Raw genomic sequence first — 18771 nt, forward strand, 5'->3', positions numbered from 1 at the left:
CTGTGTTGCTGCTATGCTCTGACATTTTGTTTCATTAACATTATTTTGTTGTGTTATGTTGGTGATTTATGCTCTGTTGACATGACTTGAAAATTTGTTGATATGATTTATGTTACTTGTTAAATATTCTGTTGACATTGTGTGTTTGAATTGGTGTATCCCAATTAAACTGGACATTTCGATCCTGGTAATTTGAAGCATGTTTTGATATTTTGGCTTACATAACTTATAGCAATTGTCTAAGAATTTTACAAGAGTGCAGCCACCTCTTTGGATATAACTATAGGGGTAATTTTCTGCTTTAAGTGAAGCTACTTGAGAAATCAGCTCAATAATTCTTGACCGAAGAAATAAACGTTAGTCTAAGTGGATCATTGTTTGGTTGGATTTTCTTGAATGTAAAAGTCCATATGTATAACCATAATGAGAGTCCTTAACTTGACATAAAAAATCGGTTAGTTATTGGCTAAGCAAAAGACCATAAAGCCTGAGAAGGTTGAGAAACATGGTTGAGTTTGGAATCTATGGATACTTTAGGTGCAGACTGTTAAACCCTTTTTTCTTAATCAGTTATGAGCTTCCAAGGGAGATGTATGGGTTATGAGCTCTTTGTTGACATTCTGTTTCATTAACATTATTTTGTTGTGTTATGTTGGTGATTTATGCTCTGTTGACATGACCTGAAAATCTGTTGACATGATTTATGTTACCTGTTAAATATTCTGTGTTGTAGGATCTGTTATTCCAATTTGCAAGCCTGAGTTGAGGCCTTATGAAGGTCAAAAATTTTCTTCCCTTGAAGAGGGAATTTCCTTTTATGAAAAGTATGCTCAGGAAGCTTGTTTTGATTGTCGAAGATTTGGAAATAGGTCTAGTGGTGGTGTTGTTATTTTTCAGTATGTTGTTTGCAACAAACAAGGTTTTCATACAGTTGATCCGTTGGATGTCGATGTAAGTATATCTGAGGATGGGAATGTGTCAGATGATGATGAAGTATCTTCAAAGAAGAAACGCAGACGTGGCACCAAAAGGTGTGGATGTGGAGCAAGGATTAGTTTTAAGTTTTTTTCTGATTGTGGTGTTAAGTATTATCTTGTGCATTAATTCATTGAGGAACACAATCATGCTATGGTTGACAAAGATCATAAGCGATTTATGAAAGGTAATCGCAGTTTGAATGGTGTTCATCACAAGTTTGTTGAAGATTGCACCAAAGCTAACATCGGTCTTAACTCAACTTTCAACTTATTAAAGGAGTTTTTCGGTGGTTATGATGTTGTTAGGTGTACGTTGAATGATGTTAGGAATTGTTTTCGTGATATTAAAGAGAAACTGAAAGAAGTGGATGTTCAAACGATCCTAAATCAGATGCAAGAGAAGAAGAGAATTTGTGAAGGCTTTTTTTACAAATATCAATTATCACCTGATGATAATAAGTTAGTGAGCTTATTTTGGTCTGATGCTGAGTCTCAGAAACATTACCATATGTTTGGAGATGTTGTAGCATTTGATACAACATATTCGACAAACAGGTAGTTTATTTATTATACTTAGTAATTGACAGACATAGTAGTTGACATTGTAGTTGACATAGGATATACATTTGTACTATGCATCGTATCCGATTTAATATTTGACATAGCGTATACCTGTAGTTGACATTGGTTATCATAAAAATGTGTTAATATTTTGTGTTGATCTATTTGTTCAATAGGTATCGTATGGTGTTTGGTCCATTTACCGGGAAAGACAATCATGGGTGTTCTATTGTGTTTGGAGCTGGTTTCGTATCTGATAAGAATTGTGATGCATTTTCATGGATTTTCACTGTATTTGTTGAATGCATGGGTGTTGCTCCAAGAATCATAATCACTGACCAAGATTGGGGAATGAGGCTTGCCATTGAGAAGGTATTATTGTTAGGTTTGGTATACTGAAAAACATGTTTCGAGCAAGTTTCGCGCGAATAAAATCTTGCTTGTATACATAAAACTCTACAATCCACTTTTAACCCGATTCAGTATTATTCGAGCAGTCTCGCACGAACAGAATCACTATTATTATTACATTGTGTTTGCTTGTGCATTTATAAGATGTTTTACAAACATTTAAATGCATAAGAAGTAAACAAAGTCTAAGTCTTTTGCTTAGTAGACCGGTTGTGGGCGTCGTCCACTTTAAGGTAACACGGTCAGATCTATGCAATGCTTTGCAAAAGAAAAAGAAGAATTTCGCAACCTAGATAGGCTTTGGCTACCTATCGTGAAAGGTTGCAATGTCAGTCCGCATATTTCTAAGCCTTACTGAAATAAGATGACATTGGTGTGGTATAGCACTGAACGGATCTAACAGCAAGACGTGTCTTTATGCTATCTACTAAAAGACTAGGTCTTGATAAAATACTATTTCTTAATCTACATATATTAGCATTGAGCATACGGTATTGATTATGCACTACTTTGACTTATCAAATGGTGCGGGTTTTTCGCAACCCAATAATCCTGATATATTGGGTAGTGGTGATTAATATCTAGCGGTGCTAGAATTGCTATTATGTTGAAACGTGCGCGAGGTGAGTCTCGTTTGATAATGTCCTCAAGAGGAGCTCGAACAAGGTTTTATTATTCGGAAAACTGGCCAGTTGGAGTTTTATTACTCTATGAATAATAAATAAATGCTTCTTGCTAAGTCCACTCTTGGAATTAATAAGATATTAATAAATTAAGTCCATAGCAGACATTAATTAATTAAATGGACATTTATATCTTAAGCGCGAGAAATAAATAATAAACAAAGTGGAAACCCGGATTACTTGTAATTTCGGATTTGGATGGGGAGAGTTCAATATTACTTCTGTAGTGGCTGCTCGTTCCAATATAAGCGTAAAAAGTTAATTGGGCGAGCCCATATCCAAAACCTTCCATAGATCTCTATCTGGGCCCAAAAGGAACTTAATATAAATAGGAGAATAAAGGAGACAGAAATCATTATTATCATTACTCATAATTTTCGTCCCCCTCTACCTAGAGGAGTTCGAATTTCTCTCCTAATTGGAGAAGGATTTCTTCTATCTTCTTTATTCGAGTCCTAGTATTATGATAAGATCAGCCCACCCTGATATCGAGATACAGTTCGGGAACCAGAGAGAAGATCTGTGGTCTAGTATTGAAGATCATCACGTGGAGAAGGCGCGAGCAATCGACGATTCTTTGGAGAATCAAATCGGTAACTCTAAACCGTAGAATTCATGTTTTAGGATTTACTTTCTTTGAGCATGAATTATTTGCGTTCTAGCATGCAATTATCTGTTTAACATGTGAATTGATTAATCGTATAATCGGTCAAATAGATCCATGTCTGATTTATTTGTTTTGTACAAGTCTTCCGCTGTGCAAGGGGCACCAAACCCCATCAATTATCTGGTACAAGGCATCGTTTGTGCATGTAGCATATTATGAGCAAGTTGTTTGAGAAGATACCTAAATTTATTTCTGATAGAGAAAAGTTTAGTAAGGAGTTTAAGTCTTGTGTTTGGTCAGAGTTGTTAGATCCAGATGAGTTTGATATATTATGGACTAGTATTGTTGAAAAATATGGTGTAGAAGATCATAAATGGTTTAAGGATATGTTTGCTATTAAACATATGTGGATCTCAGCCTTCTTTAGAGATGTTCCTATGTGTTCTTTAATGAGAACAACATCTTTTTCAGAATCTGAAAACAGTTTTTTTAACAGGTACTCGAAACCGTTGTTTAATTTTGCTGACTTCACTCTTCAGTATAATAATGCCATTGATACTCAAAGGAATCAAACTGAAAGGCTTGACTATTATGATTCTGTAATCACTCCAAAATATGTCACTGATTTAGCATTTGAGAAGCAATTGGCATCTGTATACACAGATAGGATGTTTAGAGTGGTACAAGAATTGATTTCTGAGGCTGATAAGAGTTGTCGGATGATTAGCATGTCCACATTGGAGAACATCGAGGTCTTCAAAGTTTCTGATGCTAGAAAGAAGACCTTTACAGTTACACATGCGATAGAGACTAAGTCATATGAATGTGAGTGTAAACTATTTTTAAGGTGTGGTTATCTATGCAGCCACATTTTCTTCATCCTCAGAAATAAAGATGTCAACAATATTCCAGAGAAATATGTTGGTAACCGTTGGCTGAAAACTGAATTACTAAAGGCGATTCATGGTCTCACGAGTGATGAAAGTGCGTCTGACAGAGGTATGCAAACTGTTTTCTATAGATATTTCAGTTTAAGTTTTAGCATGTGTTGTATAAGCTGTTGACATATCTTATATATGCGGTTGACATTTTATATGTGTGCAGGTTCTAACAAAGATGATAAACTACAGATTGCTAACAGGTGTCATGGACGTTACTTTGGTCTATATCAGCGTGCTTTTAGGAATAAAGATCATTTGATTGCTTTGGATAATTTGCTTGCGGGTATTGGTCCTCAAATCTTTAAAGAAGACTGTGTTGGATCGTCGTCAGTTGATAAAAATGATTCCATCACGAACATATATGGTATTGTTGTACCTGAAGAAATAACTGCACATGCTCCAGATGTGGTTAGTACAAAAAGAGGTGCAAGTGACAAGAAAAGCAGGATTAAGTCAAGCATAGAGAAAGCAATTGAAAAAGCAAATAAACCTCATAGGCGTTGTGGAAAGTGTCATAAAGTTACCGATCATAATGCTAGAAGTTGTGGCAGAAAGCAGACATGATTGTTTTTTTTTTAATAGTCAGAGTTGTTTATTAGTTGTTGACATAGACTACAAATTATTGACATTTTCTTGTTAGTTGTTGATGTCTGATTGATATCTATTGACATCTCTATTGACATCTATTGTATGATTCTGTTTTTTTAATTTTAAGATTTTTTTTTAGTTTTACACCTTTCTTTATACAAGGTGTTGACATTTGGTTACAAGTTGGAGTTACGCTTGCCTCCGTACTCCTCGCTGATGAGGGCGTCTAGGGTGTAATTACAATTACAATTCCTGTTTTTAATGTCAATTATATATACCAGTCATGTCAACAAGTATTACAATTATATCAACTATGGTGCATATCATGTCAACGGTACATAAAAGTCATGTCAATTACACGTTAAAGTCGTGTCAACTACACGTACAAGCGATGTCAACTATATTAAATACTATGTTAACTACACATAGAACCATGTCAACAAAAATTATACGTCATGTCAAGTACGCATAGACCCATGTTAACTATGTTACATACTATGCCAACTACGCACAGAACCATGTCAACAACAATTATAAGTCATGTCAACTACGCACAGAACTATGTCAACAATAATTATAAGCCATGTCAACAACAATTATAAGTCATGTCAATAACAATTATATCAACTATGGTGCATATCGTGTCAACGGTACATAAAAGTCATGTTAATTACACGTTAAAGCCGTGTCAACTACACGTACAAGCCATGTCAACTATATTACATACTATGTTAACTACGCATAGAATCATGTCAACAAAAATTATACGTCATGTCAACAATAATTATAAGTCATGTCAATAACTATTATAAGCCATGTCAACAATAATAATAAGTCATGTGAATCATAATAAAATTAACAGAAAATATACATTCTAATAAGTTCAAAAGTCAGAAACCACAATTGTAGTTGTTTTGAAATCTATTCCAAAACAAGAAAGTTAACAACATCAAACGTTAAATACATCCCAAATTTTGTTTCACTTTTCTTTCTATATGCAAACCACTTTTTGTATTTGTTGTTTAAACTAATCAATTTTTGCTTGTTTTCTTCCATCCATGCATTAGCCACTTCTAAAATGGGCACTCTCTGGTTGTTGGAACTTGATGCAATCAAGTTGTAGCAATATCTTCCACGCAGTATCTGGAGTATCTTTATGTTGCGTGCAGACAAGCCAATATTTCATTCACTACCTTTTTTACCAACATAAGTTTCCATGTGTCTCATTAAATAGATACCACAGTCCTTTATGTTGGAGCTTGTGGCCCACTTCAAGGAAAGAACATTGATGGAAGACTTGTTAATATTTTCGGATATCTCTTACAAGTTCTTCTTTTTGTAGTATGCCTCAAACATATCTTTCTGCAAATATATTAATAAATAAATTAAAGTACACATAAAAAACATTTTAACATGGTGCAGAAATTATATCAACAAAATGTAGAGACTGTTTCAATAACATAGAAAAAAGCATACAAGTAAACCAATTTCATGTCCATACCCCCCTAATGCATCCATGCCCTTAACTGATTTTCTTTTGTCTATGATCTCAATATTACTTTGTTTCAGCCAAAATACTACCAGGTTGTAATGTCGGTGTTCACAGATTGGAAAGAAGACCTATATGACATGGAAGATAAATTACATTCAAAGAACACATCCTAATATTTTCTCAAAAATTTCATTGTTAGATCTAATTACCAAATCAATGTTTCTCCAATCAAATTATGGTCTTTTTTTAATTTCATTCTTTATTTCATCAATGAATTTGTCCGTTGCCATCATAGCATTCCAACTTTCCGGCCGATTTGTAACATTAAAAGTCTGCATTTGACATGTTTGGTTAAGGAGACGTGTGATTCAAACATTTTACATAAATTTTTAGATTACTTACGGATGGAGATGTTGTCATGAAAAAACGTGCAGGTGATGTAGTTGGCTTTTCTTTTTCAGTGTTGTTCAAATGTGAAGCCCATGTGTCAATAACACCAGATTTGATTTCTTCATGGGGCTTCAGTGAGTTGAACAATTCCTGGGTTGCCCAAGTAAAATCATCATCATACACACATGCATTCCTGAAATGAAGTTATAAAAATGACATATGAACAACAATCATAAATCTTGTCAACTGTTTATAAAACAATTTTTTTTTTAGATCATGAATAAAATTAAATTATACATACTCATATGTTCTTCCTGTTTCTACTATGTAGTAGTAGAGATTTCTTTCATGAACTTCCAGGTATGGCAGTGTATCAACAACGCTTACTTCTGTAGTGTAGAGATCTGTATTGTTTCTAGCTTCTGGAAGTGCAATCTCAGATAATGAAGCAATATTCTGTTTTCAGTGGACATAAAATTCATGTCAACTACAAATTCTAGCCATGTCAACAATTAATATAATTATGTCAACTATGCTACTTATCGTGTCAACTGCACATATAAGTAATGTCAACTACGGTTCATATCGTGTCAAATACACATAAAAGTAATGTCAACTACGGTACATAATATGTGAACTACTCATAGAGGCCATGTCAACAACAATTATAAGTCATGTCAACTACACGTAGAAGCCATGTCAATAACTATTATAACTCATATCAACTACACTATCAAGTCATGTCAATAACACTTCACTCATTTTATAAAAATAATATACTGTTTAATCTTAGTTTTAGTTACATGAACAATATTATCTTCTTTATCCTGTGGCTTTTCTCTGTTCGTTTCAACATGTGTGTCATCTTGATTCTCCTTATCTTCCTGTTGTTTCAACTGAAACACATTACGTTATGTCAATTATATTTTTACCTACAATATGCAGAATATCTTTAGAGTTTAAGATAGTTATTGTAAATTGTACCTGTTCAAGATCTTTCTGATTTTCTGTCTCACTCCCCTTGTTATCAGATTCTAGTACAGGTGGTAATATAGGAGACGCTGATTCATTATTGACGCAACATGTTGTGTCCTCTTTTGATCCTTGTCCTTCTTCTTGTTCCTTTTCTTGTTTTTTATTTTCTTGTTCTTCATGTACTTCTTCTTCAGCAGTCTATTGAAATAGTAATTTATAATTAATATTAAATTAATTTCAACATGTGTGTCATCTTGATTCTCCTTATCTTCCTGTTGTTTCAACTGAAACACATTACGTTATGTCAATTATATTTTTACCTACAATATGCAGAATATCTTTAGAGTTTAAGATAGTTATTGTAAATTGTACCTGTTCAAGATCTTTCTGATTTTCTGTCTCACTCCCCTTGTTATCAGATTCTAGTACAGGTGGTAATATAGGAGACGCTGATTCATTATTGACGCCACATGTTGTGTCCTCTTTTGATCCTTGTCCTTCTTCTTGTTCCTTTTCTTGTTTTTTATTTTCTTGTTCTTCATGTACTTCTTCTTCAGCAGTCTGTTGAAATAGTAATTTATAATTAATATTAAATTAATTTCAACTTAGAGAAACATATGTAAACAAAATGATGTACTTATTTTGTTATAGCAATCTCTCCATTTGAAAGTTGGAAATTCAGTCAAATCTTCAAGTGCTTCATTTTCCTTTTCAACAATAACTATTGATTCACATATTGTTATACAATTATCAAATGCCTCATGTTTGTCTTGAAGAAATGACTCGGCCAACTGTACACACTTGTCTTCCACAGATTGAACAAAAGTTGTTGGGCTTCCAAGTGCAGATCTAGCAATATCACACACTAATCCAAATAGATGATTAGTTTTGACGTGTGTAGGAGCTTCTTTAAGGGTTTTTACAAGATTGTTCTTCCCATAATTTATGTGTTGAATGTATTTCACTACATTCTGCATGAGATCTTTTGGGACAAAGCTTTGGGAAGACCCAACCCCATTGTCAACTACGTATGGAATCTGTTGTTGAGGCTCCTGCTCCTGCTCCAGTTACGGACATATCTTTTGAAGATAAGTCCGTTACCAAATATTCCTACATCTATCTCTCGATTTTCCCTAGCCTGCAGATGTATGCTTGTCCAGCCTTTCATTATTGAGAATGTGCGAGGAACTGAACGTTTGGCTTGTAAAACTCTATCTATGTAGCAGAGCTGCATATAAAATCTATATCAATAACAATTACAAGCTATATCAACTACTCATACAACCCAATATAATTATGTTCACTGTTAATAATCTGTAATGTGAAATGTAAAACATACCATGAGCAAAGGAAGCGGTCCTGCAAAAGCATTCTTCTTTTTCTTTGAACAAACAACATGTACGAACACCAGTTGACATTTCGAATATTGTCCAGATCATCAACTATTTCCCCAATCTTAGACTTGATTGTTCCACATGTTGATGGCTCAATCAATGTTGCTTCTAATAGTACCAAGAATAATCTCTTGAACCTTGTCCCTCCTTGACAATCTGCTAACATAAGCTCTTCAACAACATTATGGCTAACGTTTCCTCCTATTTTTGTTTGACAATCTTTGGCTAACTCTCTCATAAAAGCTGCATTACTTTTACAGTTATATCTGGAGTAACTAATCCCACCTCTCGGAAATCCGTATACCAGCTCCACATCGTCTTTTGTGATACTAACACTCCTCCCATTATTAAGCTTTATCTTGCACTGTTTTTCATCAAAACACTTCACCAATTCGAATGCCAAAAAGCTAGGAATGTACTCTCTGTTGAAATGCAAAACATTCCCAAAACCCAACTCCTTCACAGCATTAACCTGTTCCTCATTCATTTTGCTCATGGTTTCAATAAGAAACAACGTTTTCCTTTTGACTAGAAGCCGTTTAGAAAAGTAATTACTTTTCTTATTCTGTTCCTTAACCTCTGCGTGCTTGTCATTCCGTTTTTTGCTTCTAATCTCAGAAGCAATTAACTGTTTTCGGCCATTTCTTCTTTTGCTTCTAATCTCGGATGTAGTTAACTCGTCCTCATCAATTGTTGTGCTTCTTTTTCGCTTTGATGTGTTCTTTTTTTTCTGGTTTAAAATCAAGTACAATAAAAATGTCAACAATACAGTAATATCATGTCAAAATTCATAGCAACTACAACCCTACATATGGCAAGTGCAGTCATACGTTGTTTAATATAAATAATCATGTGTCAACAGAACATATCCAGCTTACAACAACCATATGACTATGTTGACAACCATTCAAACAAGCATACATTATGTCAATAATTATTGTATAAAATGGAAATACCACTATGTCAACAAAATGTCAACAATACAGTAATATCATGTCAAAATTTATAGCAACTACAAGCATACATATGACAAGTGCAGTCATACCCTGTTGATATACTCCCTCCGTCCCCTATTAAGAGTCACACTTGCATTTCTGCACTCGTTTTGTAAAAATGATAATAAATAGTTAAAATGGAAAAACGGTAAATTAAGAGAGAGAATAATGTAAAGAAGACTCTTCTCTACCTTATTCTCTCTTTTACTTTACCATTTTTTTTAATTTAACTATTTATTTTCATTTTTACAAAACGAATGCAGAAATACAAGTGTGACTCTTAATCGGGGACGGAGGGAGTATATAATATAATACTGTGTAATCCTCTCAAACTTCACATATGAATTCATCTTTGTGTATACAGAACATATCTATTTTATAGCAACCATATGACTATGTCAACAACAATTCAAATAAGCATAAATTATGTTAATAATTATTGTATAAAATGTCAATACCAATATGTCAACAGACATCTTCTAATGTCAATAATCATAAAAAATTAAATATATAGTACTTAACTGCAAGAATATTCTTCTGTTGTTTTAAAAAAGTATAAGTCGAACTCATCAGATAATTAAATAATGAAACCTAAAAATAAAATCTTTTGAATAATCAAACTGTTTTTTAAAAAACTAAAATTGAAGTCATACAATTAAAAAACAAATGAAATCTTTAACCTGAATGAGTCGTTTCAGTGCTTTTTGTTGATTTGGTGTTGACCTCCAATTCGGACGGCGTTTTTCCAGGAACGGTCGACGATCCAATTGAGTCACTTATGTTTTGGTTGACATTCCTTACTATTAATCGATTTAGAAATCTAGAAAAGAGATGAAGTCGAGTTTTGATTTCTATTTGTGAGAGAGTAGTTGGTAGAGAAATCTTTATAGCTTCGCTTTTTTGTGAGTTAGTGAATAGTTTGGAGAGTACAGGGTTTTGAATTAAATTTTTTTCCACCATTTTATTAGAGAAACAAGCAGGTGACATTGTTAACATTTGAAATTCTGACTATTGACATGACAATTATTTAGTTGTTGACATTACATACAGTTTATTTATATTTTCTTTATTGTTTTCGACATTTAATTTGCTTTATATTGACATGTATTGTATTACCATAATTCATGAACATGTTCCAAATATAGTAAAAAAAATTGTTTGTTTTTATTATAACAGTTGTTTTTGAGTTGTCTGAAATTTTATAGGGTTTTTGGCTTTTTAAACCAAAACCTTTCCTCGAATTTCGGTTTTTTCCATGAACTATGAGATTTGTTTTTAAAAACACGAACTTTCATTTCGTTAGGATTTTCCCCCGGCGGGTCAACGACGAAACCCGGATTGTCTACATGTCAATTTTAATCATATTTGTCACTAAATTGATTAATTGGATCCTATTTGGCACAATAATACATACAATCACAATTATTACATAACAAATGACGACTTTTGAATAAACAAAACACAACTTTAATATTTTGAATTATGCTATTCGGGTCGGAAATGTGCTATTCGGGTCGGGTTGGGAAAATTCTAACGAAATGAAAGTTCATGGTTTTAAAAACAAATCTCATAGTTCATGGGAAAAACCGGAATTCAGGGAAAGGTTTTGGTTTAAAAAGCCAAAAACCCAATTTTATATGATGCCTATTGACGAGCCGTTGACATTTTTGCTATAAGTTATTGGCATTTGATAATTAAGGTATGGACAAAATGTTGAGTTTTGATATGGAAACTATTAACATGTATTTTATGATAATGATGCCAGTACATGTGTCAAATTTAAAAAATAAGAAAAATAGTTGTATATTTTTTTAGTTACAAGAATTGTTTTTGAGCTGTTGACATTCAATTCAAGTTGTTGACATTTCTAGTTAAGTTGTTGTACTGATTTGATAGTTGATATATTATTACAGACTACATAGTTTAAAAACCACATTTGATAATTGTTTTACACATCCATCTAAAAAACATGTTAAGATCAAATATTCAAACCACTTTTTGATCAAATCACAATAAGACAGTTGTTTACTTCTTGCTTCTACGGCTAAACCATTCCTTGTACTTGTTTTGCAACTCGTTCAATCTGTGTTTGCTTGCATTTATGCAGTTTTCAGCCTCTTGTATCATTTCCAAGCACTTCTTGTTGCTTCCTGAGGTAATCATTGCTTCGGAATATCTTTCTCTGAGTACCTGTAGAATCTTCATGCCACGTGGAGTAAAGCCAATATCTCAATCCCTTCCCTTGCTGCCAAAGTATGTCTCCATATGTCTCATCATATAAACATCGTTGTCTTCTTTATTGGTGCTTGTGGCCCAATCTAAAGGAATAACTTTGTATGGAGACTTCTTTATATTTTCTGATAGATCAGTCATGTTATTCTCTACAAAGTATGCCTCAAACATATCTTTCTGCAAATATATAAACAACTAAATTAAAATTTGCATACAAAGCATTTTAGCAAAACATAAATTATGTCAACAAAAATCTAAACATAATGTTAATTATATTTAAAAAAGCATACCAGTATTCCAACATCAAAGCTATACTTTTCCAAGGGATTCTTGTCTCTAGGTGGTTTGGCACTATCAATTATCTCAATTTTGTTCATCTTCATCCAGAATACCACAAGATAGTAATAGTCACTTTCAAAAACAGGGAAGAAGACCTATATTGTATGATAGATAAAATTAGGGAAAAGAATTTGACAACTCCTGTTCAAAATTATGTAGGTGAAACTGTGAGATCTTTGCACAAAAATAAATTTGTTACCAAATCAATCTTTCTCCAATCGAAATCTTCTATTGTTCTGATCTCATGTTCAATTCGCAACACAAAGTTGTTCTTGGATTGTAATGGATCCCAATGAGGCTGCCGATTTGTTATATTCAAATACTACATTTAAAATTTTTTGTTAGTGAAATTTGTCATCCAAATAGTTGACACATAAATTTAGATTACACACGCATGGGGATGTTGTCAGAAACAGGCGCGGAGGTGACGATTCTGCCCTTTCTCTTTCCTTGTAGTTCAGGTGCGCTACCCATACATCAATTACACCTATACTGATTTTTGAATGGGGTTTCAGAGATGAAAACACTCTTTTTGTCACACCCCAACCCTTGTGACTTATATACTTACTATAAATAAATTCAAAATTTTCAAAAGCACACATATATTATATAATTCCAAAAATCAACATTTATCAAGTACATATTCCAAAAATCAACATTTATCAACTCTTTTAATATATATACATTATGCAAGTGATAAAATAATATGCAATAATGTAAAATGATGCATGTTTCGGGTTAGGAATGTCACAATTCTTCCCCATTTTAAGAATTTTGTCCGCAAAATTCATTTCTCTCTAAGTTTATCTACTCAATGAAATTGCTAACCCGTAAACAGATGTGGATAGTTCTTTTTCATCTTTTCTTCAATTTCCCAAGTCGCTTCTTCGACCTCGTGATTTTTCTTCGCAGTTGTTTGACCTGACGGTCCACTAAATTGACTGGTTCTTCTATATACCTTTTTGCCCGAATCGCATGACTCCTTTCTAAGGTGAAACTCACAAAAATACTTTATCAAGACTGAGATAGTAAATCACTGATCTCTGACAATATATAAGATACTAGAATACCATATAAGAAACTTCAATTGAATAATAATCGGGAAACATTTCCAGTTGAAAACCAGTTCAATCTTTTGTAGATCCAATTCTATTCCACGACCTGACACTACGTGTCCCAACAATACCACATGTTCTAGCAACAACTCACATTTACTCAACCTTGCAATAATCCGTTTATCTCGCAGAACTTGTAATACTGACTGCAAGTGATTAACATGCTCATCTGTATTTCATGAATATAATAGTAAGTCAATAGAAATAATCACTAACTGATCCAGGAATAGGTAAGAGAATTTGTTCATCAATGCCATAAATAATTGTAGGTCCAATAGTTAATTTGAAGGGCATAACCAAAACTCATAATGTTCGTAATGAGTTCAAAATGGTGTCTCTGCAATATTCTCTTTAGCTATCTTCAACTAATGATATCTTGATCGAAATCAGTACTCGAAAACAGTTGCATACCTTGAAATTGATCAAATAAGTCTTCTATTCTCGGTAATAGATATTTATTCTTCACTGTCACTCGATTCAACTTCCAATAGTATATATAATGTCGCAGTGATCATCTTTCTTCTTCAAAAATAATGTTGGTGCTCTCGAAGGTAAAACATTAAGTCATACATATCTCTGACAATTCTTGTAACTATTTCTTCAACTCTTGAAACTCTAATGAAGACGGTTGATAAATATAAATATAAATAAATGCAGTGCTCAATAGAGAAATATGTCTCATGATAAGGTGAAAATCCAGATAAATCTGCACTTCCAATAAATCAAAAAGGCGATCTAGATAATATAAGAAAACCTGGAACAATATATTGATCACCGTAGAATACCACTCGATCTCGTATCGATGATTATATTACCATTTTTTTTTACTTGACAAGCTACCTTGGTTCGATGAAGTGAAAACCAATCTATACACATAATAATATCAAAACTTGTGCATGAACAAGAGAATCAATATCCACTGGCAGCTCAATTGAATTAACTCGCAACACATTCTCTAGAAAATCGTGCATACTGAAATAATGTCAGCTCATAATCAACAAACATAGTTCCTTGATTAAAGACAAAACCTTCTCTGCTTCTTACCCAATACACTTCTTTGCATATATTTAGCATTGAGTTCTCTAGAAAAATCGTCTGAACTGAATACCAGAGGTTGTATCGTAGCTTGTGGGACTGTTTCCCACCAAGAGTAAGTATTGCTTCAAAGAAGAGATACCCTATAATCAAAACCTTCTTCTGACATATAACTCATCTGATTGAACACCGGTTCTATCGATTTTAACTATATCCCAGCCTCAGTCAGATTAGTCCCATAAAATCAACAGCTTCTATTTTTCCGAGCTCTTTGAATTTTCTACCTCTTTACCACATCATTGGTCCATGTACTCTTTGTTCTAAAAGCATGGATAATCCCCATATGATGCAACATGTATATGAGATGCACTCTATAATTAATGGACAATGTAGGGCGGCTAACCCTTATCTCCTCGGTGACAAATGTTCATGATAATTCAAATGCATGTACAACTTATAACTAATATGTATCGTATGATATTTATGAATGTCATGTCCCAGCGGGATTCTGTCCCCGCTCTGATACCACCTAAACTGACACACCCCAACCCTTATGACTTATACACTTACTATAAATAAATTCAAAATTTTCAAAAGCACACATATATTATATAATTTCAAAAATCAACATTTATTAAGTGCATATTTCAAAACATTCTGAACAGTAGTGGGACCCTCTCACCACTCTATATACTATATATTTATCTACATGCAAAATTGATGAGGAGGAGAAGGTTGACAAAACGCGTCAGCCGCCGACCCTTATAATAATTGTAACTCACATCAACCCATGCATCATTGATATCTTATTCCTGAAAAATATTAGTTTATATGAGTCACAACTCAGTGTATATAAATCTTACCTTTAATTCCACAGCCCAAACAATCAATTATATTCTTTAACCAACATATATACCAATTATCAACAAATATTAAAATATTTTCATATAAATATGCATATGCCACTCTGTTCAGTTTATTATTCTGTGATAGTTCAAGCATGGTATCTGCCCGAGATTTCCAATATGCCACTATGATTTGACCCGAAGGTCCCACTGATTTGACCTGTAGGTCCCACTGTGAATTGACCCGTAGGTCCCAATATGATTTGACCCGAAGGTCCCAATATGATTGACCCGAAGGTCCCAATATGTCCACTATGATTTCAGATCCAAGACATGACTATCACATATCCTCTTTAATCAAATGATTCAATTAATTCCAATACCATATGCAAAACATATCTATTGCACCAATCACATATCCATATCATATTCCACTCAATAATTCCAATTTAATATACTATTTATTGCAGCAAGCATATATCCCCATCATCATAATTAAACACATATCATATCAGTATCACATCGTATAATTCAAATATTCACTTCAATTTAACACATAGCAATTAATCATACAAAATATATAAAATAAAAAATGTGATTTATACACACCTGATTATGATAAATGGTTTAAGTAAGCCATCGATTCCTATTTCTGATTCATAGCTCCCGGACCATACAAACCAAATTTCAATCTTTTTTTTTTCTCCTTTCCTGCCCATCTATAATAAATCAGTATTCGTTTTTTTCCGATACCTCCCTCTCCTTTTTTTCTTTTGTACCTAACTTCCCCTTTATATATAATAAATTCTCCAAGTCGGCTACAATGGTGAGAAAATATATGTCGTATACTTTTGAATAATGGGGTGATAGTAAATAATAATATTATTGCATGGGTGATACGAGCATACAACACGCATGCACCCAATTGTACACGTGTAGCTGTATCCTTTTCTTTATTATTGCTATACATACATTTTCCTCCTTTACTATTCTATTTAGAATTATTTTATCTACTACTAAATTCATTGGTACTACTTATCTATTTATAATAGTGTACTAATTTAATAATCACTATGTTCAAATACATATACGTACCTATATATATTTTCATGCACAATAATACCATGCACATACACGCATTATACACATACTTAAATTAACTATTTAATATTTTAAGCATTATATATACATTATACACATTATATATTATAGTATTTACTTTTAAAAACTTTGAAGAATCAAAACTATATACTATATTCTACCATATTTCGTCGATTAACTACATTTTCTTTTTCTTAATTAAATTAATATTTTTCTCTTTAAAACTCTTTTAATATATATACATTATGCAAGTGATAAAATAATATGCAATAATGTAAAATGATGCATGTTTCGGGTTAGGAATGTCACACTTTTACTTGCCCAAACAAAGCCATTGGTGCAGTGAAGAGCTGAGAGTTTAATGGTAAGCGAAAGAGTGTTCAAAACTAAAATCCCTCGATCCAGAAAATCCTCTAGACACTGGGTCTAGGAACTCAGAGAATCTTGAGCTACCTATCGTTGGGAACACAATCACTACCTTAATCCCCCCTTCAAAACCCTCAACCCGCTTTAGCTAAAAGATTAGTACAGGGAAGCAGGGATCGAATCCACAGAGATGGATGTGTAAGTAAACATGTTCAAAGTCCTGGAAACTATTTTTGGCTGCTGCCACGCAATTTTTTTGGGGTTGAGACTTACTTCCTAGACTTAGGAATTTAAAGAACTTATCCTAACAGCTAGATCTAGACGGGATCTTTAAAGCATGCATAAACCAGAATAAAGCAAGACAATTACTGGACCGAGCGAACAGCTTCCTAAACTAACCTAGACTTGGGAAAAATTAGACGTGGGGACCATTCCCCAAAATGGCATAGTACGACTGAAAAGCTGCAAAACAACTAACAGCGACATCATCTTCTTCAACTTTTATCATGAAACAACCAGTGAAAAACAGAGCAAAACGAAAATCGAAACAAGGTGAACGAAATTAAACCGATAGAAACGAAGAACAGATAAAACTAATGCGGATCTACGACTGCTAGACGAGGCAAACAAGAATGCAGAATTTAAACAACAAAATCAAGCGAAAATAAGTAGATCCATCCACGGGACGCTTAATCCACTCCGGATCCAAGCCATCCACAACAATCAAACATCATTTCCATCTCCAATCCTCACAAGTTTACGTAGATTCAACCAATCAACAACAAATTTCTCACAATCCAACTCCAAACTCAAATCAACCAACAATAATCAGCAAATCAAACCCACAACACAGCAATAAGGTAAACAAAACAAAAGTAGCGACATCCATTGCAAAATGTGAAGTATTCATCGACAATAATGAAACAGAGCCGAGCCTCGAACAGCGAGGACTCGGAAAGTACGAAAAGTAAACTGGAAAGCAAATGATAATTGTTTCTTCGCCTCCGTAGAGACGGTGTTGCTCCACAATCAAGCTAGAACGTGAACCCCCGTACCAATTCCCCGTGATAGTGTGTGTAGAGAAGTGGAAAACTAAGCTAAGTGCCGAAAAGTGATGGAACGTGTGTTCTTCATGTTGGATGCATGCTCTTATTTATAGTGGATAGAGATTCTAGACTGTTCCTGTGATCCCCATTTTGCCCTCCAATTTGATGCTCCTCAGTCTAGTAGCTTTTCCTTCTTCCGCTCATTTTTACCGCTAGCTTTTCTCCCAGACAATCTTCGTCTTCTTCCTGGGGCTAGCAATTTCTCTACACACCTAGCTTATAAAACCTTGTTAGACCCAGAAAATCACAGAATTTTACCACATAACCAATGCATGAAATTAGCCTTATCATGTAGACACATGAATCACTGAAATGAAAGCATGCAGACAACATTCAAATATCATTCATAAATTATGTCAACTGCATGGAAATATAAAAGTATTGTATAGATTATTGAAAGAATTAAATTATGCATATTCATTTGTTCCTTCATTTTCTACTATGTAGTAGTACATATCTCTTTCATCTGGGTTCAGGGTTGTTTTCATATGCACGGCTCGTATTTCAAATGGTGAGCGTAGCACCGGGCTAAGACGCATTTCAACACGAGTCTGTCTCTCTCTAGCTTCAGCCAGTGGAATCTAAGAGATCGGAACAGGGTTTGGGTTCTGTTTTCTG

General features: G+C 33.7%; 1 protein-coding gene and 1 long non-coding RNA gene across 2 annotated transcripts; one reads left to right on the top strand and one right to left on the bottom strand.

The window, feature by feature from the left end:
• The first annotated feature begins 3676 nt into the window (after window positions 1-3676).
• On the top strand, window positions 3677-5005 carry LOC125206387 (protein FAR-RED IMPAIRED RESPONSE 1-like). The gene is made up of 3 exons (XM_048105648.2): window positions 3677-4238; window positions 4344-4604; window positions 4908-5005. The coding sequence occupies exons 1-3, from the start codon at window positions 3677-3679 to the stop codon at window positions 5003-5005; spliced, it is 921 nt and encodes a 306-aa protein (XP_047961605.2).
• A 10317-nt stretch (window positions 5006-15322) lies between these two features.
• On the bottom strand, window positions 15323-16392 carry LOC148923372 (uncharacterized). The gene is made up of 2 exons (XR_016132256.1): window positions 16190-16392; window positions 15323-15547 (listed from the first exon to the last, which is right to left on the bottom strand). It is a non-coding gene; the product is annotated as an uncharacterized LOC148923372 (long non-coding RNA).
• Window positions 16393-18771: the final 2379 nt, after the last annotated feature.

The sequence above is a fragment of the Salvia hispanica genome, chromosome 6 (genome assembly GCF_029641045.1).
Source record: "Salvia hispanica isolate PSC_SH4W2 chromosome 6, Shi_PSC_v1, whole genome shotgun sequence".
NCBI lineage: Eukaryota > Viridiplantae > Streptophyta > Magnoliopsida > Lamiales > Lamiaceae > Salvia > Salvia hispanica.